Source organism: Tympanuchus pallidicinctus, unplaced genomic scaffold, assembly GCF_026119805.1.
Source record: "Tympanuchus pallidicinctus isolate F22 unplaced genomic scaffold, pur_lepc_1.0 scaffold8, whole genome shotgun sequence".
NCBI lineage: Eukaryota > Metazoa > Chordata > Aves > Galliformes > Phasianidae > Tympanuchus > Tympanuchus pallidicinctus.
The window spans coordinates 5,544,694-5,568,717 of NW_026294802.1; the positions used below are offsets into that span (position 1 = coordinate 5,544,694).

Consider the following 24,024-nt stretch of genomic DNA (forward strand, 5'->3'; position numbering starts at 1 on the left):
TACCCTTTTCAATTTTCATCTCATTGTCTGTGTAAGGGCTTTACTGCTTGTGCACAGGATGTGCTAAAAGGCTTTTGCTGATAGGATTGAGAACAATATTAGAATTCAGTGCCCTAATAAGAAAGTTGAAGGAACTTATAACCAAATGAACTAGCTGTCAAAGGGTTTTGATATAGCTGAAATAACCAAGTGCCTGTTCAGCTTAAGTGTGGATAATTACTATTTCCTAGTTCGAACAGCTGTTCATTTTCAAGTCTGATCTCTGCTTTTCTTACGTACATTTGTATGAGCTTACTTTGGTTGTTTCCAGTAAATGCACTTGAGCTGCAGCAGAAATGTAGACTTATTTTAAAATCTGATTGTCAGCTGTGTGTTGAAATTTGGTACATAATGAGAATCTTATCATTGCAAATATTGTGTACACTTTGCTTTTTAAATAGTACTCAGCAGTTGGGCTGGACTAGATACTTACTAAAACTATTTTTTCCCCTGTAACTTACAGAAAAAGTTGAGATATGAAGGTGATCGATCCTGAATGAAAAAGATTTCACTATGCATGTTTTATGATCTGCTGGCATTAGCGTTGGCATCATTTAGGAAACCAAATATTATTTCTAAGGGTGTCCCATACATCCCAAATTGTCAGATTTCTTTTTTTTTTTTGAACAGTGATGACTAAAGACACTTTCCACACCTGCACAGCATTCGTGAGAAATAGCATGTGGCATTTCACAGCTCTGAGCTGGACCGCAATCCTCTGACATCACAAAGCTTTCACAGTCTTTTTAAGACTTATTTGATGCACATTATTCAGACTCTTATTTTGTAAAATCCATGGCATTCGCTGTGGTTTTGTGAGAGCGTATTAACAGAAGTCTTTCAAAAACGAAAGTGATTTTAAAGCTGACATGTAGGAAAAAATTGCCAGTGTCAGCAAGATGTTTGGTAATGCTACTGAACTGTGTGCATGGGGGACAGACGAAGGGCACAGCAGTTTAACTTAACTGTTCTCCAGGTAACACATCTGGGAGTGATGTGCTGAATAGAAAATATGCTTGAGGTACAGAATCCAAACCCTTGCTTGTAGAGGAATGAGTATACAGCACTGCAAATGCAAAATCAACTTATCCTGTTTATACCTCCTAAGTGTTGTAAGTGCCACTTTCCTTTCACCTGGAGGTGTTATTCCATGTATATATGCTATAGTTCAGTAACAAATCTCGAAATTTTCCTTTACAGTAACGTTGTGGAAATAGTTTGCTGCAGAAGGAACTTCACCTTCACTCTGCTACCCTGGTGCAGAGTGCTGTTGTTCACACCACTGCTGGGTTTCAAAAAAAAAAAACCAAAAAAAAACAAAACTAAAAACTATTTCTGACCCTTGGTCCCTGGGAAGGAGATTAGAGAACTAAGCAGAAGTAGGCGACTTTTGCTCTTTGAAGGCTGTGGGAGTGCCTATACTTAGTAGCTTTCCATCTTGCACAGTGCTCTGTTCAGATCTGTTTGCTAGTACACAAGTATGTACAAGAAAAAAGGCATGTCTGTCCCTCTGCTTCCCATACACTCAGTCTGAGGTAATCCTTCATGTCACTGACATTTGAGCTGTGCACCTACATGCTACCCTGAATCGATCATTTGGCATGAAAATGGAGGAATTTCCTATTGTTTTCTCTTAAGAAATCAAAGTAGTTGTTTGCTGTCAAATATTAACTTCAGTTTCAGAAAGGAAAAATACTTTTTAAATATGAAAAGTGAGAATATCTCATGGTTGACAAGGACAGCATGCTTATTAAAGTTAGTGAAGTGTGAGTAAGGCTAGCAGAGCTGAAACTTGCAATACAAAGAGCTGAAGAATCTGTATTAAGGCTGGAAATTTTTTTTGTGCATGTGCAAGGGCAGGTTGTTTGAAGTTAAAATAGTCTTGTTTACAGTGGCTAAGGGCGTAGAAGCAGGATCAGCTTTCTGATAAGGCTTTTTTTTTTTTTTTTCCAGGTATGGTACATAGGGGGTAAGAGAAACAGGAGCACTTTAATAACTGAAAGGAGAGAGAACAGTGAGCTGAGTACATTGTGCTGAAGGAACGCTTTATGCTCAGAATTTTTTCTATTATTTTTCGTGGTGTGTGGGCCTACACTGGAAGATCTTTCTGAGAGAAGGCAGGAGAATTCTGATAGCTGGTAAGCATGTTTAACTTCAAATGAAAACGTTTGAACAACTTTACAGCAGCTTCTAGCAAGCTGCGTGGAATACAAAATAGAATAAAATCCAGTGCTTCTAAGAGGGACCACTGTTTTTAGCATAAACTCTTGTTTTCTTCAAGTAGGTAGAAAGGAATTAGATATAAAGGATATGAATTTTTCTACAATGCTTTATGAATTAATCTTTTATTTGTTTTTTTTTTTTCCAAACAGCAGTGGGTCAGTGATTACCTATTTGGGAGATGAGGGCAATCGATGCAGATATTACCTAGAAGTTCCCAGAAAATAAGGAACACCTTTAAAAAATTAAAGAAGGGAGTCGGGGACTAAAATCTACCATTAATAAAATAAAAACTTCTCTAAGAGAAAGGTGTCTAATAGTCAGTGTCTGCTGGCTCACAGTGCTCTTATCACATGGGCATCTTCAGTGAGCTGTCACACTGTTGTGCCCAGCAGAATGGCTTCCCCATGCATTTGCTCTGTCATGGTATTTTACCATATAGCAGTTTTTATAAGCAGCTTTTATTATAGTCATAAAATACTCCCTATATATAAAATAGTGGGCCGTTATAATCTTTAATGTGATTTAATGGACTGAACTTGACGTAAGCATTTGGATATGGTTGGATATGAATATCATTTCAATTTAGGCATTTGGATATGATCAATACCTTCAAGTATTAAGCCTTCATTTGTATAATGTTATTTTTTCAGAGATTAAGCCTGACTTTCTGTTGCTCATGTTAACAAATAAAGGTCAGGATCAATGCCTCTTAGCCACTGATTTTTGTCTTTCGTTGGATATAACCATGTCTGCCATATGGAGTTTATGGACCTAGGGAAAAGGACTACACAAACTGAGATTATTCTTCAGGATTACGTGTCCTCATGTCTTAAAGGTCCCTTCCAACCCAAACTGTTCTATGAGTCTCTGTGTGTTTAAATAATGTTGCCTGCCTGCCCTGTTAACAAAGTGGCTGTTTTGCATGTGAGACCAAAGATATTGAACTGAGACAACAAAGCCACCAGTGTTTTATCATTGGCTTTGGAATACATTCTGATGATAATGTGAAAGACCGGCTGGTTTTATTTTAGATAGCATATTAATTTGAGTAGAAAATGTGCATATTTGTCTACTAGATGGAAACAGTGAATTTTGATACTGAAGATGATAGTTAATGCATATCTGGTATTGTAAGGTAACTCAATAGATTAAGGAAAGGTTTCTGGCAGTAAATTTTCCTATCCGTTTTTATTCCTCCCCTCCATTAAAATTCAGAAGGGACTTGCATTTACCATTGTCACAGAAATCAAATCTAGAAATGTATCAAGAGCCTCAAATCTTTTCTAAAGCTGAAGCTTTTGAAATAACCCTTTGCAAATGGTTACTGTAATGTTGCTTATAACAGTTTAGAGCAGTACGCAGGTCTCCCTCTGGCTGATTGTTCTGTAGGTGCATTGTCCAGCAGCAGCTGTTGCCTTCCACAGTCTCAAGGAACCAGCAGGTGATGCAGCATTTTTGCTGTGCTGGACCCTTTTCCACTGAGGTTCTCCTTCTGTTCCTTTTTTTTTTTTTTTTCCTTGCTCCAGTGCTGTGTAGGATGAAAACAAGCTCTTTCTGTTATGAACAAATGGAATAAATACTGAAAATATAAAATGAAAATGCAGAATGGTCAACTGTTGTTTTGTATGTATGTTTCATGAGATCCAGATACATCTGAGTACTCTGAAAATAAGCAAAGTATTCACTGCCAAGTGCTTAATTTAGCAGAAGACTACCATGTTGTTCTGGTGTTGTGGTTACAATGATTATGAATATAGTATAATGTACAGAACTTATGACAAGAATCTGATTTTTGAAATCTAAATCTGAATTTTATTCAACTTCAGTTAAGTTAACTTTATTTATAACAAAGTTAGTGTTACAGCACTATAACCTGAGAAGCTGCTTAGAGATGGTAAGCTCTTTCTACATGGTAGGAGAGGCAGCCTGGTATCTGTGTTGGTGATATACAAAGTTCTTTTGACCATGTTGAGGAACACAGTGAGTTACAATGGAGCTTGTGTCTCCAAATACTGCCCTTACCCTATCTATCTGTTACCAAAGAAAACTGTTTTGCATATTTCCCTGTATCTTCTTTTAGTGTGTGTTTGTTCCAGTGAAGTGCCTCACTGAGCATTGCTTTTAACCAAACAGAACACAGGGAGACATGAGGAAGATCTTCACCTGAAGGGAATGTTCATACGTTGACCTTGTTTGAACTTTTTTGAAATGCTTTCGGGCTGGTTTACAGTCAGTAAACCAGATTCTAATTTCACAGAATCACAGAATGGCCTGAGTTGGAATGGACCTCAAGGATCATGAAGCTCCAACCCCCTGCCACATGCAGGGCCACCAACCTCCCCATTTAATACCAGACCAGGCTGCCCAGGGCCCCATCCAACCTGGCCTTGAACACCTCCAGGGACGGGGCATCCAAGCCTCTTTGGGCAGCCTGTTCCAGCACCTCACCACTCTCTCTGTAAAGAACTTCCCCCTGATATCCAACTAAACTGACGTTTAGTTTAACTGTGAATCATTTGCAAATATTCTGTGCCTGGTAACACTATGGTTCAGTAGAGGTGATCGTGTTGACTAAATTGGCCATGTGATAAGAAAAGGTGAGGGGTTTAATACTTAATCAGCTGGATGACGCCCGGTCTTTTTTATGTTCAAGGTGAAAGAAATATGGACAGTCAGAAAGTACATTTGCTCCCTGTGGAATTCATTTTTCTTTTTGAAAGGTCTCCTTTTCACAGATTAATTAACTGTGTAGATGCTAAAGATCCTATTCGTACCATAAATTGCCTACATTTAGCATGTTCATTTTCTATCTTAGTTCAAAGCCTAGAATGAAAATGCACCAACTTACCTGCATACTTCTTTCTTTGTGAGTTGCGAACTTGGATCTAGAAAGCAATGGTTAAAAATTGGAATTTGAGCTTAGGCAGTCAGTGGAAGTGGATAAAAATGATTACAGCTGGTGAAAGACCCTTACCCTTTTAGTGGCTGAAATTCCTTCTGCTGTAATCCCTGTACTGTTCTCTTCCTGTGGAGATTGCAGCTACTTACGCTGAATAGCGAAATAGTGGATGTCTTTACAAAAAAAAACAAAACAAAACCTAGTGCAAATGCATCCTTCTTGTTGTTTTCCCAGGTTTTAAGTCACTCAGTGCAGTATCTGAAAGCTTAGTGAATCCTTTTCATGAAATGCTGATGGTTGGCAGAATACATTTGTCTCAGGTTCCTCCTTACTCCTGAGCAGCATGAAAATGAATGGTACATGTTGATGGCTATATTTTTGAACATAAGAAGCAGGCGTACCTGCTAAGCATGCTTGACTCTAAGTAGGAACAAACAGGCCAAACCAGTATGTTGTTTACTGAATCATGTCCAGTATTAGTTTAAAAAATAAAAGAAAGATTTAGTTGTTCAATTGTTACATGTGTCACTACACTAAAGCTACTTAAAAAGCATGCATCATCTATGCCAATATCTTCTTGCCCACCTGAAAACATTGACCTGACTGCTAAAGTTAATCCTAGTTCTACTAAATCATCACACTGAGTGATCAGCCATAGCCCTCAGCATGGTGACTGTAATTCTGAAGATGCCCTGAGTTCTCAGAGATAAATGGTGTCACACAGTACTGCGTGCTGGGGGATATTGCTGGGCTGATGATTTCAGATAACTGAAGTCTTCTTTTCGTCCTCAGACAAACAGATGCAATTGCAGACTGGCTGACTGCTGTGAAATTCCAGGGATATTAATTGAGAGTTGTGTTTTCAAATGAAATGGAAAAACTGTATATTTTAGGTTGCATTAAAATAAAAGCATCAATATTTTAACAGGAATTTATTCATGTTTTAAGCTTAAAAACAAACTACAAACACATCGTTGTAGGCATTTAGGATCTTGACCAGATAGTGGGTCTATTTTAAACACTCAAAATCTATGTTGACAGCATCATTTCTGAATTTTTATTTTATTCAAAAATAATTACCTGCTCTGTATAGCAGGCAATGCAATTTTGAAAGGATTAAGACTGTTTATAGCTTATTTATTCAAAATGGTAAACTTCCCTTTCAGTGTTTTTATTCATGTATTTACTTTTCATCTCAGAAGCAAATCATAAGCCTTCGGAAGTTTTCTTATCATCTTCTTGTATGTCTGTAGATCAGAGCAAATCAGTGTGAGATTTGTCCTTTGAGAAAATGTGTTTGACCTATTTGTGGTTGTTTTATGACAGGTATTGTCTGCTTAGAGGACAATTCTGGAGGTAAAAGAAACCTGGAAGGGTCGTTACCCCTCCCTCTTCATTCAAAAAACCCCAGAAGAATGTTACTGTGTTTTATTTACCTGGTATCTTTGTTATTAGACAAATGGTCATTGAAAATAAACCACTTCCACAGAGCATGGTGGACAAGATTAAATATGTATATAAATATATATATTTTCTCAGAGTATTTTCACACCATAGGCTGTAAATTAGAGAAACCAGAACTACCTGAATAGTTGTTCCATTTAGGCTGCTCTTGCTTATTCTGAGAAATCTTTAGCAGCATTGTGCTGAAAAGGCATCCTGTAAAAAGATTGGCCTTGTGTGCAATGAGAACAAAATATCTCAGCTGCAGGGCTTCTCCAAAACTTTTTGATACAATCTCACTACTCCAATACTTGTGAAACTGAGAAGTAGTAACTGGAAGTTGTGATAAGTCTGCCAGTCTCCTATGGAAATGACTTCCTCCTTCAGCCAAACAAGCAAAGTAAGATAAAGCATATTTGCAGTGTGTATTTGCAGTAGGGATGTGTTGTTTTACAGATAAACTGTCAGGGATCAGCTGTCTTTATAATAAAAGACTTTTTCAAATAAAGTCATCTGATGGTCCTCAGATGTAGGTTACACGAGAACTCTGTTTTTTGATGTCAGTTGGCGTTTTCCTATAGAAACAATAGGCAAAACTCAGTAGGCAAATCACTCTTTAAGTGCTGACTAATAATACATTATTTGGTAGATATAATAGCAAGCTTTCCGTTCATCCAGACAGACTTTAATGACCACTTACGAGTCCACTTTCTGGAGTATGTGTTGGTATATGTTAGACAGGCAGCAGTGGGAAAGGGGAAGCATTCTGATCTTTTGCTGAGCATTGGCATCTTCTTACATGTCTGTAGATCAGAGCAAATCAGTATGAGAGAATGCATCATAAGGTAGGAGTAAAGCTCTCACTTTTCAGTTGTTTTATGAATATGCTGATTTTTCAAAAGTACCAAAGGTTTTTGTGAACAAAACCTCTCCCTCTTATTTTGGTCTTGAGAGCTACAAAAGGAAGTGAAACATGGGAGCCCTTCAGCATTAGGCTGTACAGCTTGCTTTCGTGTGTGTATTGAGGATGTGCACAGGAAGCAAGCTTGATACAGAAAGAGCTGTGTTTAGAGCCAAGCAGAAGGAGTGAATCCATATTTTCTTATATGCTCTTAGGTATCTTCTCGGGTAAGTTAATATATTACTGTGATTATGTTAAAAAATGTTTCACAATAATATGAGTATAGTATAGGTGCCATTGTTTTCCATGGAGCTTCTTTTCTTAAGGCAGATATTTAACACAGTGAATATTTAAGTGAAAAGTAGTTGTGGATTTGTCTATTATGGAATGTTAAGGGGCAAAAAGGAAAAAAAAAATTGTTTAAACTATTCTGCCAGCAGTGCTATTCAGAATTAAAATGTCTTTTTAATTCCTGAGTGTAGTTTGTTAGAGTTGAGTATCTATATATAGTTATGCATAAGGAAAGCAGAAGTATTGCTCAGTGCGATTAATTAGAGATTTGAGGGCAGGGCAGAAATTATTCAGTTCTGTAGCCAGGATTTTCTGAACAAATTTAATAGTTAAATAGCCTGGTTTTCTGAGGAAATGAGTTTGAGCTCTTCTGAAAACCAATTCACTAATTTACAAGGCTAAATACTGCATTGGTACTTTCTAACTTTAGGCATACAAACCAACAGATTCAGATGCATAATTTGAAAGATTAGCATCAGTAAGTATGTTCCTAAGTATTGTGGCTATTTCTGGAAATCTGACAAATAGACAGTGTCTATTTAAAATAAAATAAAAATGATTGCTTGCCCATTAATGGAGTGTTAAATTTGCCAGTAAGAGTAAAACCTAAATAGGGTAAATGGCATCTGCAGACTGCTGAGGTTTGTAGTCTGGTGGAAATGTGATTTCTGGAATGCAGTAATTAGATGGGGTAGTCAATACTTGTTAATGAAGCCTGTGCTTGTGATCCATCTTTAAAGGGAGAGAAAAGCAATACTGCCCTTCCTGTGGAGCCCTTATTGACCTGCAGCAGCAGCTGCTGTCCGCTCATGCAGCTCTCCCACAGAATGAGTAGCACGCTTCCCTTAAGAATGAATAGTCTGTCTTCCAAAAGTGATGGAAGTGTTTCAAGAAAACAGAATGAAATGCTGCTCATAGAGGATAAATGAAATATGGGGTGTTTGGCAGACAAATTGTAGACACTCTTCTCTGTGTGTTTTAAAAAATACCCTCTGAAAGACAGTCTGGTGCTGCTTAATTCCGCTCACTGTATGGGATGCCTACGCAATAGCCAGTCATGTTACTGAACCTGAATGAGCATTTTGTCCACTCTTTTATTTGTGCTTTTCCCATGAACTGTTTTTCGGATTTTTTTTTATTTTTTTTTCCCTGGGATGCCAACTTGTAGGAGGTGATCCGAATAGCAGGCTTATGGCAGCAACCTCTTCTTTATTGTAGCTGTCAAAGCAAGTTTGCCGGGATCAAAGATAGTGGAATGGTTTCCCCTAGAACTGAGTCTTTGCATAGTGTTTCTTTGAAGGCTATTCTAAATCTGGCTTAAGATGTGGAATATGTCACTGAGGTCTTTGTCATCCCATTTATTTCTGCAGCTACAGGGGAAAGTACCAAGGCTTGGGAGCTGTTTGTTTTCCCATGATAGAGGAAAGCTATTTTTTATTTTGGAGTAAAATAAATTAAATTGTTAACTTTTGGAAATTCCTTTATAAAACATTGTAATCAGTTTTATTCAGGATTACTGCCCCGCCACAAGCAAGAAAGCTAGTCAAAGCAACAAATTCTGTTTCTTCAATTTATCATGCTTGTTATGCTTAATAGCATGATTTGGTAGTGTTCAAGACTGTTCTTAGAAACTTGTATAGCAGCCTATAAATATCAGTAGCTTGTTACACAGTTCAGTGCTCCCAGAGCATTTACATCTAAAGGAAGATGTCCCTTGCCTTTGCTGATCCTTGGGCTCACATTTTTCTCAATGCCTCTTCCAAGCTCACCATTGATATAGATGGATTCAGTTTTTGTTATCCTTTAACAAAGCTTCAGATATTTAAAGTATTTTCTTTCTTAATTAATGCTGAGAACAACAACTGTTATTTTAATGAAACAAAGACTCCTTGAGAGTGAGTTTTGTCAGGACTGACCCAACTTCGTATTTGCAAGACATCATGGTGACAGACAGCTGATGCTAATGCTGATCTTTAGGGCTGTCAGCTTAATCTTACAGGCATTTAAGATTGCTTTGTATTTGTGTTTACAAGATACCAACATAAGCTTTAGCTGATTGAGCTGCTAGCATGTTGAAATAAGTTCCAGGCTATTTATCAAATGCTTTGTTTGTGGTTGGTTTGTGTTCTGATGTTTGCAGACCTTTACTTCTTCTGTGCAAAAGTTAGTTAAGTGAGATACTTACTGATCTTTATGTAGAGGCAACTCCCAATAAGCCTTGTGTGCTTGTAGGTAAAGTTTATGAATTCGGCTAGGTTGGAACCATAGGAGAGGCAGTGTCTTTTGCACTGATATATGAGTGGGAGAGAAGAAGTAGGAAGCCAAGCTTTTGAGTCTGCCGAATCACTGGGAGAGTCTAAACCAAAGTTGAAAGCTGCAGTTTAGACTTATTTTTTCCCTTCTGTCTGGTAAATGTTCTTGCAGCACTAAACTTGAACTACAGCTGAGGCTTTATTGGTTAAATGTAATGTCAAAGTGCAAGTTTATACGATTAAGGAATGAGCTATATTGAGTCTGTTTGTTCTCTTTGACAGATGAAAGGCCTTATTTAAATTTAGATGCTTCCTCTGTGTTGCCTTTATGGAACCATAAAGTTCTTCTTAGATGGGGCTCTGTGTGCTTTGAAGTAAAGAAGGAAGAAAGCAGTGCTTTAAGCAAGGCATTTGTGGTGTTGTAGAAATTCTGGGAACACAGTGGAAAGAACTGATGTTCTGAGTAGAAAATACAATTTTCAAGGGAAAATATTTGCTTAGAAGAAAGTACATTAAAATTAAGTTGCTGATTTCAGTTCTGTAAGTTTCACAGAAGCCAAGCGTAGGGGGAGGAGAAGGAGTTCAGTTTTGTCTTTGCAAATTCAAAGAACAAAGCATAGTTGGCTTACATACTTATCATTGTTTCTAGATGAAGTGTTGTCTGTCACCCATTTAAAAGAAAAAAACAGAAAAAACCAGCAAAAATGCACATATAAACCAGTGACACACACATAGAAAACCTCTGTTTCCCCAAGACCAAAACCGTATCACCTAAACTTCATCTAAAACAAGTCACTTGTTTTGTAAGCTTTATCAGGTAGGGATTTCTGAATCCTTTGTAAGAAGCACCTACTACGTATGTATGAATTTTGAGAGAGAAGAAGCTTGTAAATTGGGGCTCCTGCATTGCACTGGAGATGATAGTGCTATTTGCAATTTGCAAAGCAAAGCCTTCACAAGAGGTCTAGCTGTTGCTATTGCCGTATTTCTTCCACCCTTTCTTCCATGTGTCCAAATCACTGTCTTGTGGAGTTCGAGTCTCATGCTTCAAGCATGTTTACATACAATGCTGAGTAAAGGCATGTCCTGAAGAGTGTTGTTTTTAGACTTACAGCTCAGTGCCTTTCTATTTCTATACTTGGCCTCAGCTCTTAAAAAGCTTTTCCCCACACTACTGAAGAGTGCATGAATGCAGCCTTCCTGCTCGTTTTTCAGTGCTGCTGACAGATCTCTTCCCCAGAGAAGGAATGGTGGCATCTTCTCCAGAAAGGCTGATCTAGTGAGGTGGTTCTGCCAAGAGCTTTGGGCCTAAAATATTAATTCTCAAAGTCCAAAGGCATGAAAAATGTAAATTCTTGTATAGCTTCTATTCAGAACAGAACAGAATGGCTTTTTTCTTTTTTTATTTTTTTTTATTTAGTGATCTGCTTCAGGGCTTGCCAGCCATTGCTTTCTGCAAGGTGCTGGCTGGCTTAAAACTTCATGTTCTCTCCTGGCTTCCTTGGATTTTTAGAAGTCCTTTTATCTAAGACGACTTCTATCTGCACTGAAGTCCTAGTGCTGTATTCTTCGATCCACTGCTATGTTATATGTTATATTTTTTTGTTGTTGGCTTTAGGATCCTGACATTGTCTTGAGATAGTTCCTGTAGTTCAAACTGCACCAAAACAGTGAGATTTATGGAGAAGAAAGACTGTAATGCACAATACTCCAACTGCAATGCAAAATACTTCTGATGAAATGCAGTCTTTATGTAGTGGATTGGTTGTCCTAGGTATCACAGGCAACAGCTTGTTCCTTTATGCAACTTAGCGTGTTTTAAAAACAAAAACAAAACCCAAGAAAAAGTAAATGTTCCTCTCAGTAATAGTTTGTCTCCCTCTAATAGTCAAAATGAAACTGGTGATCCAATAGCAGCGCGTGCAATTGGGCTTATTTTTAAAACTTCCTTCTTGAATGTATTCCAAAGAAGTATTCTTATCTTCATACCTTGGGGAGACACAGCCAGCATGTAACAGACACCACTAAACTTGATAAACCTTGTTTGAACTTTTACTCATCTTGACACTTAAACTTTAAATATTATATCATTGGTGTAAATATACATGTACCAAAAGACAGGATTGACTTTTGTTAAGGAGGGTTGTTTTTTTGTTGTTTTTTTTTTTTTTTTTAAATATTTATGTTACTAACTTGTACAATGTGAAAGTGTATATATTTAATATTAAAGGTTTGTTTAAAATGCTCTTGAATGTAGTCAAACTATACTTATGACAAGCCTCTCTGATTGCTTGTTTGGTCTTTAGTATCTTCTCTCTTTGGTGTCCCTTGATATGATTCTTGAGGCCCAAGTAGTATTTTGAGGTTCCTGTTTTATGGCCATGTTGGTTCTGTAAGTAGAAAGTACATGGCTGACCAGCATCTTTTTCAACAGGAAGTGTATTTTGATTTGTCTGACTGTTACCGAAAGAGACAAGGATGCTGATTACTTGAAAAGAGCAGTGAAATATAATAATCATGATTTCATAGGGTCATAGAATGTCTTGGGTTGGAAGTGACCCTAAAGCCCACCCAGCCCCAGCCTCCTGCCATAGGCAGGGCTTCCAGCCAGCAGCTCAGGCTGCCAAGGGCCCCATCCAACCTGGACTTGAATGCCTCCAGGGATGGGGTACCCACAGTTTTAATTGCTTCTGCTGTCATAATGGTTTAATGCTTTAATGAATGGTTGAGTAGCAGTAGAATTCTGTCCTTTTTGGTGATAAAGTTGTGTGATTCAATTTTTTCATCATGCTTGTTATGTAGATTTTTCATTCTTCATAACAATACTTGTTGCAGATTTTGTTGAAACAATCACCTTTGATGTGGAGTAGCTTCCCCCCACCTCCCGCATACATTGTGTACTGATCACCCTTGTAACTAAACAGGTACAAAATTACATCTTGTCAGTTCCCCCAAAACTGGTAAACTTTAGACCATTTGTTTGCTTCTGATTAAATAGAATGGGCTGCAGAACTTCTGGCTGTAATAAATATTTCCTTGTTGTTTGAGTGGTTAAAGTAAGTGACAGATGACTCTGAGGGTGTTAAAGGATGTGACACAATGTTTGTGGATCTAACTTCTCTTCCTGCATCTGTCTTGGCTACTTTTTTTTTTTCCAGCTGAATCTGTATGTGACATATTCAAAAACAAAGTGCAGATGTTTTGTAATGAATACTTTTGCCTTTGGTTTGCACACCTTTATATCCTTCTTCCTTCATCTGTTTGTGAGGTTCCCAGTTAGCTCCCAGAAATATCACAAAAATGACATGTTCATCCTTTACATCACTTCTGATATCATTGTCATGTTTTACAAACTAATTTTTAATTAAAAAAACAGAACAAAATCCTCCCAAACCAGAAAAAAAGTTACAAGCACACTGTAGAAGAACAGTTGCTTTCACTTGGGTTCTTTTTGATCAAATTTAGCCCTTTTCAGTCCTTGAAAATACACTCATCACCAGTGCTTCTCAAAAAATATTGAGGTAGCAACTGCTGAGAGCCTTATACACGAATAATCTTAAAATACTGAGAGAAGTTTTGCATAGGCTCTCCTCCCAGGAGCGTCATGTGCTGCCCAATAAAAATAGATCTGTAGTGATATAGTAGCAGTTTAGAAGTAGTCTCCTTTGAGTGGGATGTGCAGAACTGAATTCAGACCAGCACATGGGGGACTGGCAACTCTTTAAGTAGGATGTGAGCAGGAAAAAAAGGAACTTTGGAATAGTTGTTTTGATGCTGAACCTGGGAAATGGCAAGACGAATCTTAATCAAATTCCTAGGGATCCTGGTAATTCACTGCTTCATGGAATTTTTCCTTACAAGGTCTGTGTTTGAACTCCCTGGTTGTATTTTTCTAATACACTTTTAGAACAGCTAACTCTTTAAACTTGGCGTAGAGAGACAGCTGCAGCCTTAAAATGATCCTTGGCACTTTACTGCTTTCCCCAGCTGGCAAGTTTTCCTGTTGTTTTCCTTTTCCCTTTTGTGTAAGTTGGTTGATGATATTTGTTTGTTCTGTAATGGGGAAACAGTTTCCTCCATCTGATATTAGAACAAAGCCTGATTTTCATTTTGATTTCTGGATGACTCCTTATAAATACCATGTGTGCCATCCAGAACTGTGTGCTCATTTTTCTCAGTCTGTATTCCTTGCTTTAAAATGTCTGCACAACCAATAGTAATTAATGACTGTTTCCTCTTTGTCCCTTCATAGCCAGTGGCATTATTAATTCTGCAGTTACCCACATCTGTAGAGAGAAAGAAGGAATAAATTGAGGGCAGAAAAATTCTTTGTAGAGCTGAAGAACTAGAACTTAGATCTCTAAAAGTATTTCAGCTGCTTACCATCAGGCTTTTCTGTTTTGTCGTGGAATTTTGTCATTTTAAATTCTCCATGCAGGTTATAACATAGTAATTGCCTCATTAATTCTTATTTGGATAGCAGTGTTTCCCACTATTTTTTTTTTTTTTTTTTTGTGGATAACTTTGCTTTCTTGAAAGCAAATGCAAATTCTTTTTAAGTTGTTTGTGCTCTTAAAAATGAGGAGGACAGAGTGGTGTAGTGAACTTCTTTGAAAAGAATTATCATGTCCTGTCTCAGAGAATGTGAAGCCACTTGCCTGAATTGAAGGATTTATTAAAATAACTTTTACTTCTTCTCTGTGTTATGGTCTCTATCTTTTCTGATCTCCTGCTTAAGCTTAATGTATATTGCCCCAGATTAGTCACAGAAGTTATTTCTCCCTACCTCAAATAAACTATTTAGAAATATTTAGAGATAAGCAAAAATTCCAGGAAATTTGCTCATGACTTCAGCTAAGGTCCAAGGTTGGGGTGCACATCATCCATGGAAAATGCCCTCAAACTTATTTTCTATAAATAATGATAAATTGATATTATTTAGGCTTTCCTGCTTCCTCTGTTCCCCACCCCTTCCACCACTGAATAGAAGCCAAAGACCCCAGACAAAATGTCAGTTTGACATTTAGTGAGTGAGTCTTTTTTCTTTTTTTTTTTTTTCTTCTTCTTACAAATAATTGTTCAATGCCTCTGTATCCAAAAAATGTAAAAATCCTTGTCCTTCTGTGAGGTTACTGAATTCTAAAACTCCTCAAACGATTCTCTGAGGAAAAAAAAAAAAACAAAAACAAAACACCAAAACAATTTTGCAAAATTTTTCTTGTCTTTTTTCTTGTTTGTTTTCTTTCTGTCGTATATTTAGGCAGTTTAGAAAAGTTTAAAACACTTGAAACTCATCAGATGAAGAAAAATAACGAGTAACTGTTACAGTTGGTGTTATTGTGATACTTCAAATTATGGTCAGAATAAAACAGTTTGCTCAGTGTTTAATTGTCACATTCAAGCTTGTAGGAGGAGCCACTTGATCCTGCTGTGCTTACGTTTCTTGGAATCTTCTCTTTGTGCAGGGAGGTTGTGGTAAGACGGGATTATTTTGGATTCCAAAGCAATTTTAGTTACTGGAGCACACTGTTCAATTGGTAGGCCAGTCAATTTACATGTATTGCCTGGAAGACAGGAAAAGAACAATTCCTTGTTCTTGGGTTAATTCTAGAATTTACACTGCTTCAAATTTATAATGGTTAATTACCCAGACAGTGGGAAGGAGAGTATCCTCAGCAAATTTGCAGATGGTGCTGAATGGAGGCAGAGGATTTGGTATGGGTAGGGTATGCTGTTCAAAAGGACCTTGCCAAGTTCGGTAAGTGGATTGACCGAAAACTCCTGCAGTTCATCATAAGCAAATCAGAATGTTACTATCTGAGCTACAGCATCTCTGGGCAGTAGTACAAGCTGTTGTTTGGGGAACGGTACTGCAGAAAATGATATGGGGAGCTGGTGAATAAGTTGTATGTGATAGAGTGACCTCATGGTGAAGCGGAACCAACTGCAGCTGGTCAAGGAAAGTGATTCTTTCACTGACAGTTCTGAAGATGGAAAATTGTCAAACCACGTGTCAAGACGTACAGAAAAGATGAATTAAATCCCTGGAAAATGCAAAGCTGACCCTTTTTTAAAAACAATATTTTTGAAGGCATGAAGGAACATGGTGCTCTTGTAGGCTGCAGTATTTCTTACATATGCATCTGATTTCGCTGTCATGTTAATGATGTCCTAAGACATAAAAAGACTAGGAAGCAATAAGAGTAGGAAAAATAAGTTGCAGTGTTTGCGCTCTAATATAGTGAGCCATCATTATGGGTGTACATGGCTTGGCAAGAGGCAGGGCATTCGTTCAGAATTTTGCGCTGAAGGGACAAGGACTCAAATGAAGTTGGGTTTCTTTTCTCATTCTGTCTTTCTTTGTTTCTTTCTTGTATTGATCATCAAAATACTTTGATATTTAAAGACATAAAAAAAATACCTGCCAATATTTTCTCAATAGTGATATTGATAACGTAAATGATTTCTGGAATTATTTTCAGTTTTCTTGGCCCTCGCTACATGAAAATGGTGTCTTGTCTGCTACAATTGATTCATATAATTTAGCATTTTAATTCAGGAGGATGCAAAGAAAATGTACAAGTGTAAGGGCAGCCAGATGGTGGCAACCTGGTATGACTTGAACATGATTAATAGTAACTGTGTAGAGCCTGGCTTGCTTACAAGCTTAAAAATAAATGAACACAGTCACCTCACCACCCCAAATAAAAGCAATATGAGAGGATTGAGTGTACCCTCAGTAAGTTTGCACATGACTCTAAATTGGGAGGAAGCATTCATCTGCTTGAGGGTAGGAGGCCCTACAGACGGATCGGGATTGGCTAGACTGATGGGTGAGGCCAGTTGTTTGAGGTTCAGCAAGACCAAATGCCAGATCATGCACTCTGGCCACAACACCCCATGCAACTCAAGGCTTGAGGCAGAATGGCTGGAAAGGTGCGTGGTGGAAAAGGATCTGGGGGTTTTAGTTGGTAGTCAGCTGAACACGAGTGAGCAGTGTGCCCAGGAGGCCAAGAAGGCCAATGGCATCCTGATTTGTATCAGAAATATGGTAGCCAGCAGGAGCAGGGGATGGTCATCCCCCATATTTGGTACTGGTGAGGCTGCACCTTGAGTGTGCCTTTTTTGGGCCATTCACAACAGGAAATACATTGAGGCCTTTGAGTGTGTCCAGAGAAGGCCAACAAAGCTGTGAAGGATCTGGAACAAATCTTATGAGGAATGGCTGAAGGATCTGGAATTGTTTAGTCTGGAGGAGTCTCAGGGAGACCTAATCACTACTCTCTACATCTGAAAGGAGTCTGTGGTAAGGTGGAAGTTGGCCTCTTTATCTAGTTAACTAGTAATAGGATGAGAGATAATGGCCTCAAGTTGTGCCAGGGAAAGTCCAGGTTGAATGTTAGGAAACATTTATTTTCAGAAAGAATGTTAATATATTGGAACACACTGCCCAGAGGAGTTGGGAAGTCACTGTCCCTGGAAGTGTTCAAGAACTGCGTGGATGTGGCAGTGAGGGGCACAGTTAGTGAGTTACGGTGGTGATGGGTTGACAGTTGGACTTCTTGATCTTAGAGATCTCTTCCAACCTTGATGATTCTATGGTTTCTGGACTCATAAGCATGTTTGTGTTTTCTAGTAGCTCCTCTTTTCCTTTAGCTTTCTTGTTTGTGAATCTACAAGCCATAAGATGCACTGGGAAAACTTTGAATGTTACCACATTTTCTCTTTTTTTTTCTTTTTTTTTTTGAGGAGTTTGGTTGTCTTTCTTCTTGTTGGTTCTACTGAAATTCGATGCTGAGTAGATGACTCTAAAATTCTGTAAAGCTACTGTTTACAGAATACCTGAAGCTTTGTCTCTTAGTTATGAAGTAGTCTTCAAGGCAACAGAATCTAAAAAGAATTATTCATTCATCTTGGTTGCTTATTCAAATAAAAAAAGAGTTTGAGTATAATCAAACCTGGCTATTGTTTTCCCCCTGGAAATGCTGGAAATGGAAGAGAATGTGGTGTTAACTTGGAAAAATTCCTTGGTACAGTCATAATATTTTTGCTTATTTTTATTTAGTGGTTGATAGTCTTCTTAAAATGCAGTTCCTTGGCACACTAGTTTCAATATTCAGCGAAGATGTATGCTGTTGAAGGGGGAAGGGAAAATAGTGAGGATGTTTACCACTATGTACTGTACTTATGTAGGCTTCCTGTGTGTCCTAAGAGAGCTTCTCAGATCTTTCTGCTCCCAACTCTAAACAACATAATCCCTCAAATCTCCAGAGACAGATGAGGAAGATAGTATGGCTTCTTGTGGTTTACAGTGTCCTCAGAGTCTAAATACTTATAACGGGAGCCTTTTTTGGCTTTAGCATTTCCTGCATTCTTGGTGACAACAGAATTGTTGCATTTTCCTTTTTAAAATAAAACACTGAGCAATGTCTCCCTTTAGTTAACAAGCAGCAGAGATGTTTCTAACTCCAGCTGCTGCTTTATAGGAAGATGGCAGACATGTAGAATGCATTTATGTGCAGAGGACAGTGTCTTCCACTGCTTCTAAATTGTGTGGAGTCAAATGAAGGATTCACATTCTATTTTAGCATTGCTTTTGGTAAACCCCAAATGTGGATGCCTTTGGTCTGATGACAGAGTGTCTTAAATTTGGATGTGCTGAATCTTCTCTGAATTGAAGAGTGGGTGCATTTTGGAGATAATTTGTTTTCCATCACATAGTACTAAATTAAAAATCTAGTTTGGACTGCCCTGTCAGTCCTGCAGTTTCCAGATATGATGTCACAGCTTATTAAAGTCTCTGCTTGTTACAGAATAGATGGACTGATTAATAACTCAATCTGAAACCTATTATGCAAGAGATTTCTCCATCTCATCATATTATGGTATAACATTAAAAAAGATGGTGATTGAAGCAATAGAAATAACATAGAAAAATCACTCTCAGGGTGTAGCCTTACTTATTGTTTGTTATTTAAAATTACATTAAGCCTTTTATAAAATAATGAATGTTAAAATAAATGGCAGTATAGTGTGTAATGTAATGCCATTGTATTCTAGGTTACTGTGGTTCAGATGAATACATGCTCTTTGTAGGCTGTTGGATGCAGTCATTCATTTGTTGATAGTAATCGCTTCTAATAGTGCTGAAATCAGATGTAGTCTTGCAAAATGTAAAGCAAAATTTTTTTATGGTGATCTCATTCATTTTTATTCAGTGACCATTTCTTTCTGTAATCCGAAATTGCAGGAAGAAATAGAATGTAAGAATTCATTGTCTGCTATTAAAGTGACAGGAGGTTGCTAGAAGTAACGTGATCAAAAAGTGGTTACGATTTAGCTGCACTATAAAGGCGGTGGCTCTTCCCCATGAAGTGGCCCCAGGGCATGCAACCATTGCTCAGCAACAACCAAACTGTCAGTGTGCCCTTAGTGCTGTGTCTGCTGAAACCAGGGCATGGCACTGCTGTGCAGTGCTGACTCAAGCACTGGCAAATAACTGCTGGCAAATAACTGTATGCGTTTTGATACGCTGGCTGAAAACAGTGCACTGAACAGAAAAGAATATGCAGCCATGCTTTCCGTTTTAATAAAGGAATTTGAGAATAAGTTTCAAGAGTGCCAAAAAAGCCCATCACTTTATGTTTGCAACACCATTATCAGTTGTAAATACATTGCATGCAAATTTTCAAATGGAATATATGGAGTTGCAGTTGAACTCAAAAATCTGATCACGTCTCTCTACTAGACTTTTATAAGACCTCTTACCAGAGGAAAAATATCCTGTGCTTCACAACCACATCTTACTGATGTCATATCTGTCAGTATGCTCGTTTGTGAACAGTTTTCAAGGATGAAGTATAGGAAGAATAAAATTTCAACAAAAGCCTTAGTTGAACACCTTGAGAACTCACTGAGAATGGCAGCCACTGCCGTAGAACCAGACTGATTTGGTAGTTTCCCAAGAACAAGGTTAAATATCCCACTAGTTTAATGTTTTTGGTTTTTTCTTTTTTTGAATGTTTTAAGAAAAATGTTACAATTTAAAGTGTTTTTTTAGTTACGTATTAAGGATACCGTATATTTAACAAAGACTGCTCTGAAAGTAATGCCTCCTGTTTTATTATGTTGGCCCATGATGTTAGAGGCAGCCGTTGCTGGAATGGCAGTTGAAGCTGAACCTTCCCACCAATATTCTATTACGTGTTGCCATGTGACAGATGGCAGCAGAGGGGCAGTCTGACAAGACAATATCTGACATCCACAATCTCCCTGGGCAACCTGTTCCAGTGCGTCACCACCCTCTGTGTGAAAAACTTCCTCCTAATATCTAACCTAAACCTCTCCTGTCTCAGTTTAAAACCATTCCCCCTTGTCCTATCACTATCCATCCATGTAAACAGCCGTTCCCCCTCTTGCAGGTATAAATCTCAGCCCAGGTAGTACTAGGGGAAAATGTTTGATTTGTTATTAGCATCAGATGGCTTTCTTAGTGATGGTCCATTAAGCAAATTCCCTGTCTGGTAGTGTTATGCTATTCTTCCTCTTCTGTTAGACTGATGTAGGTGTAGTACATGCATGTGATAATGTCGTGTTGTCATAACATATTCCCAGGATGAATTAGGCACACCAACTGTGCTTCATGGCAGAGCACTGGCCTGCATAGTCTCCTAGGTTTTCATCCATTCATGTATTTCTATAGCTGTCTCTCTTGCTGATCATTAAATGACAATTTTCTGAAATCTAAATTTTCACACTTCATTGAGCAGTGGTGCATTAGACACATGCCTAGCATTTTGTTTGAGCTGATAGTGCTTCTTGGTTTCAAAAACTTATTTGAGGTAGTGGCACTCCAGTGGATGTTACTGGTGTCCTTGTACTTCAGTCTTTCCTGAAATGCACTTGTTTGTGAGGCCCCTTAGTGTGTTTGGAGCAATTCCTTTTGCCTTCATAAGCATTTAACTATTTGGTTTTCTGCTTTGCCACGCGATCGTATCTAATTGTTGTGAAAGTGCAACAAGCCCTATGTAGTTTCTCAAAAAATAAAGTTTTAGTTTTGCATCTACTTCATTTTTATATCTTTTTTATGATTTAAAATGTATCCCAGTATGAGAGCTGAGAAACTTTCATGTGGAACCTGTGATTTGCTTGGTTATTCTCCACTTCCCAGGAGCTGGAAATTCTAATATGTTGATAAGTGATGATACTACTATTTTTCAAATAATTCTTTACTACAGTTGAGTTGCGCTTATGAAAAGATTCATCCATTGCAACTTCAAAAGAAGAAGATCGTCTGAAAGAGGCAGTTAGCTGCACACAGTAGCTTAGATGACATCGCTTATACTTCATTTCTTTTGAAATCTGTTGAAATAGACTTTTCTTGCTGTATGTAATGTACCTGAAAGGCACTGTTGAGTATTTAATGGACCTGTAAAGAAAGCGTATGTAACAGATGGTGTGACAGGTGAGTATATGGCTGTCTAAGAGCACTTTGTAAAGAGAATTGCTGGCATCATCTGTCTAATTCTATAGGATTTTTTGTAACAGTTCATACTGTGGCACAATGGAAAATGTCGAGTCTTCTATTCTGCTTGAAAATTGTCTAGTACAACTTTGGTAATGTAATAGTCAACACAGAAAAGAGCCAGAAGGTTTTGGCAGTCACTGCTTATGTATTTCTGTGTTGAATTTTGCATGGCTTGAACATGTAAGCAGCAGAGAGCTTGGGCTTTCTGCTGAAGCTAGCTCAGTACAAATGTAACACAGATAAAAGCCCAAAAGAAAAAAACACTAAATGCAAACGTTAAGATTGTGATGCTTGAGTTTTCTGGTATTAAAAGATATTAAATTCGAGGCATTTTAACACTATGAAAAGAGTAGTGAGACTACAAGTGGGAGCAACTTGCCAAAACTTTTTCTATTTATTCAGGTATTTCTAGTTTTTCACAAACTAAAACATAGAATTCCTTTTCACAATGCATGAGTCATTCTTCATTGCCAGTGTTGTCATTTTCCTAACAAATGAGGGCTCTTAAAAGCAACTCAAGATGTAATTAGATTGCAGCTTGTATAAAGTGGTGTAAAACACAGCTATAGGATTGCCCTTATTGGTGACACTAAGTAAATTTTGACCTGTAAGAATATTATTTATTTTTAAAGAAACATTTGCACTGACTTAAGTGCCCACTCCACAGTCTGCTGTTAGTATGTGTTGAAATATTTCTTGTTGCGTATTTCCTGAAATAGTGAGTTATGAAATTCAGAACTTCTCTTTCTTTATATAATGAGTCAATAATGCTTGTTTTATGAGCAGTTTAAAGACTGCCTCCTAATCTGGTAGTTATTTGCACGAAAACATTGGAATGTAAGGAGTTCTGCTCACAGTAATTATATACCAATGTAAGGCATGGGTAGCTGTAAGTAGACCTCTCTTTATGCCCGTTTTTCTCCTTGCTTTGTTTTTAATTGTTTTTAATTTTAATTCATTGTAAATGAATTAAAGTAAATTAATTAATTAATTACCTGTGGGAGTCTCTTTAAAATATTTGAAAATAAAGGCATATATTGTTATCTCATCCTGGAAGTAATACGGATATCTCTTAAAGAATTGGTATACAGCAGGAGTCAAATGAAGTCCTTATTAATCTGTGGTTAAGCTTCTCTAAGTAGGAGTGCAATCTGTAATCTAGACCTTTTTTTTTCCTGCTAACATCAACAAGAATGCTTTTTTCTTGCTGTCAGTGAGGAAGGAAAAGTCATTTATCAGTGTCTGAAAGCTTTGAAAACTAGGGCAGTGGCACTGAATTGAACTCTCATTGCATGGATGAGCAGCAATGGAAGCAGAGCATGAGTGCACTGATCAAAGGCAGATGTCACAGCAGTGAGAAGTAGAATCTTGTGACCTTCCTCTCAGCACACGATGGGTTTCTGTTTAAATGTGAGCCTGTTTTCTGACACTTTTATGGTTTCCCTTTCCTATTTTTCTGTTGCATGTAGCTTGAGAATAGTTGTTAAGACTATGGACAGGAGTGGGAAGTGCATGCTCCTACAGCCCACCCACAACGTTAGGTAGCAGTGAGTCACCAAATAGGCTCTTCTCTTGGTAGCAAAATTTATCTACTGGTATGCCTATGTGCCTATGTTCTATCAATTTAAAATGTAAATATAGCAGTTCTATCAATTTAAAATGTAAATACTCTTTATCCAGTCTGTATATAGGCAGACTAGATGAAGAGTATTCTACTGTAGAGCTTATACACAAGTATCTATCTATACATATGTGTATATAAATACATGCATTGCATTTACACTGTGTTGTATTGTTTGTACAACAAAGGGACATAGAAATGCTGTCAGATATTCATCCCTGTCTGTACTGCATGGTCTTTTGACTATGAGCTCATCAGTGTTTATAGCAAAGACAGTAAAAACTTTGAACTAAAAGTTTTTGTTTTCAAAAACGTTTCTAGTGAGCGAGGTCAGTTTTAGTTCTGCCCTATATGTGTCCCTATCAGTCGCTTTATTTCTCAGAATGTATAGGTGGTTTGAGTTTTGGAGTCTTTCTTTATAAATACATCTCGATGGATGATTTTTCTTTCCAGATCTTTATGTGTACTAAGCAATTTTGCAGTTAACGACGAATGATAAAAATTCTAGATCTTTCAAGAAGTTTCAGTGTCAATATCCTTTATCCCCCACATTTTAGCAAAAGGATAAAATCCTTGAAAGCTATGGCTTTATGTCTGTAGTAGTGTGTATTAATAGTAAAAATACAAGCCTCTGTGATATCCTTGCTGCGAGATAATACTGTACAATAGGAGTCTATAGTAATCCTATAATAACCTGAAATGGGGGTGACTTACGTTTTCTTGCTGTATGCATCTAATGCTTTGTATCTCTTAAGGGATCACCCAAAAACCCAGTGGTGGTCAGACTTCCAGTATTCATCAGGCTTGTCTGTGTAGTCTCTGCCAAAA

The 24,024-nt window shown here is 37.7% G+C and overlaps 1 protein-coding gene across 6 annotated transcripts in view; it reads left to right on the top strand.

Annotated features, from left to right (window-relative positions):
* Window positions 1-24,024, top strand: part of FGD4 (FYVE, RhoGEF and PH domain containing 4) — a 114,478-nt gene that overhangs the window by 11,180 nt on the left and 79,274 nt on the right. For 2 of the 6 annotated variants that reach the window (XM_052667288.1, XM_052667286.1), the window contains exon 1: window positions 2,011-2,177. The exons of 2 other annotated variants lie outside the window; for them this stretch is intronic. Coding sequence is in view for 1 of the 4 variants with exons in the window: in XM_052667283.1 (XP_052523243.1) it covers window positions 7,711-7,732 (22 nt within the window). In the remaining 3 variants the exon portion in view is untranslated. Of the gene's footprint in view, window positions 1-2,010; window positions 2,178-7,619; window positions 7,733-24,024 lie in introns of those variants that run through there. 2 more of the 6 variants (XM_052667283.1, XM_052667289.1) reach the window with 2 other exon arrangements.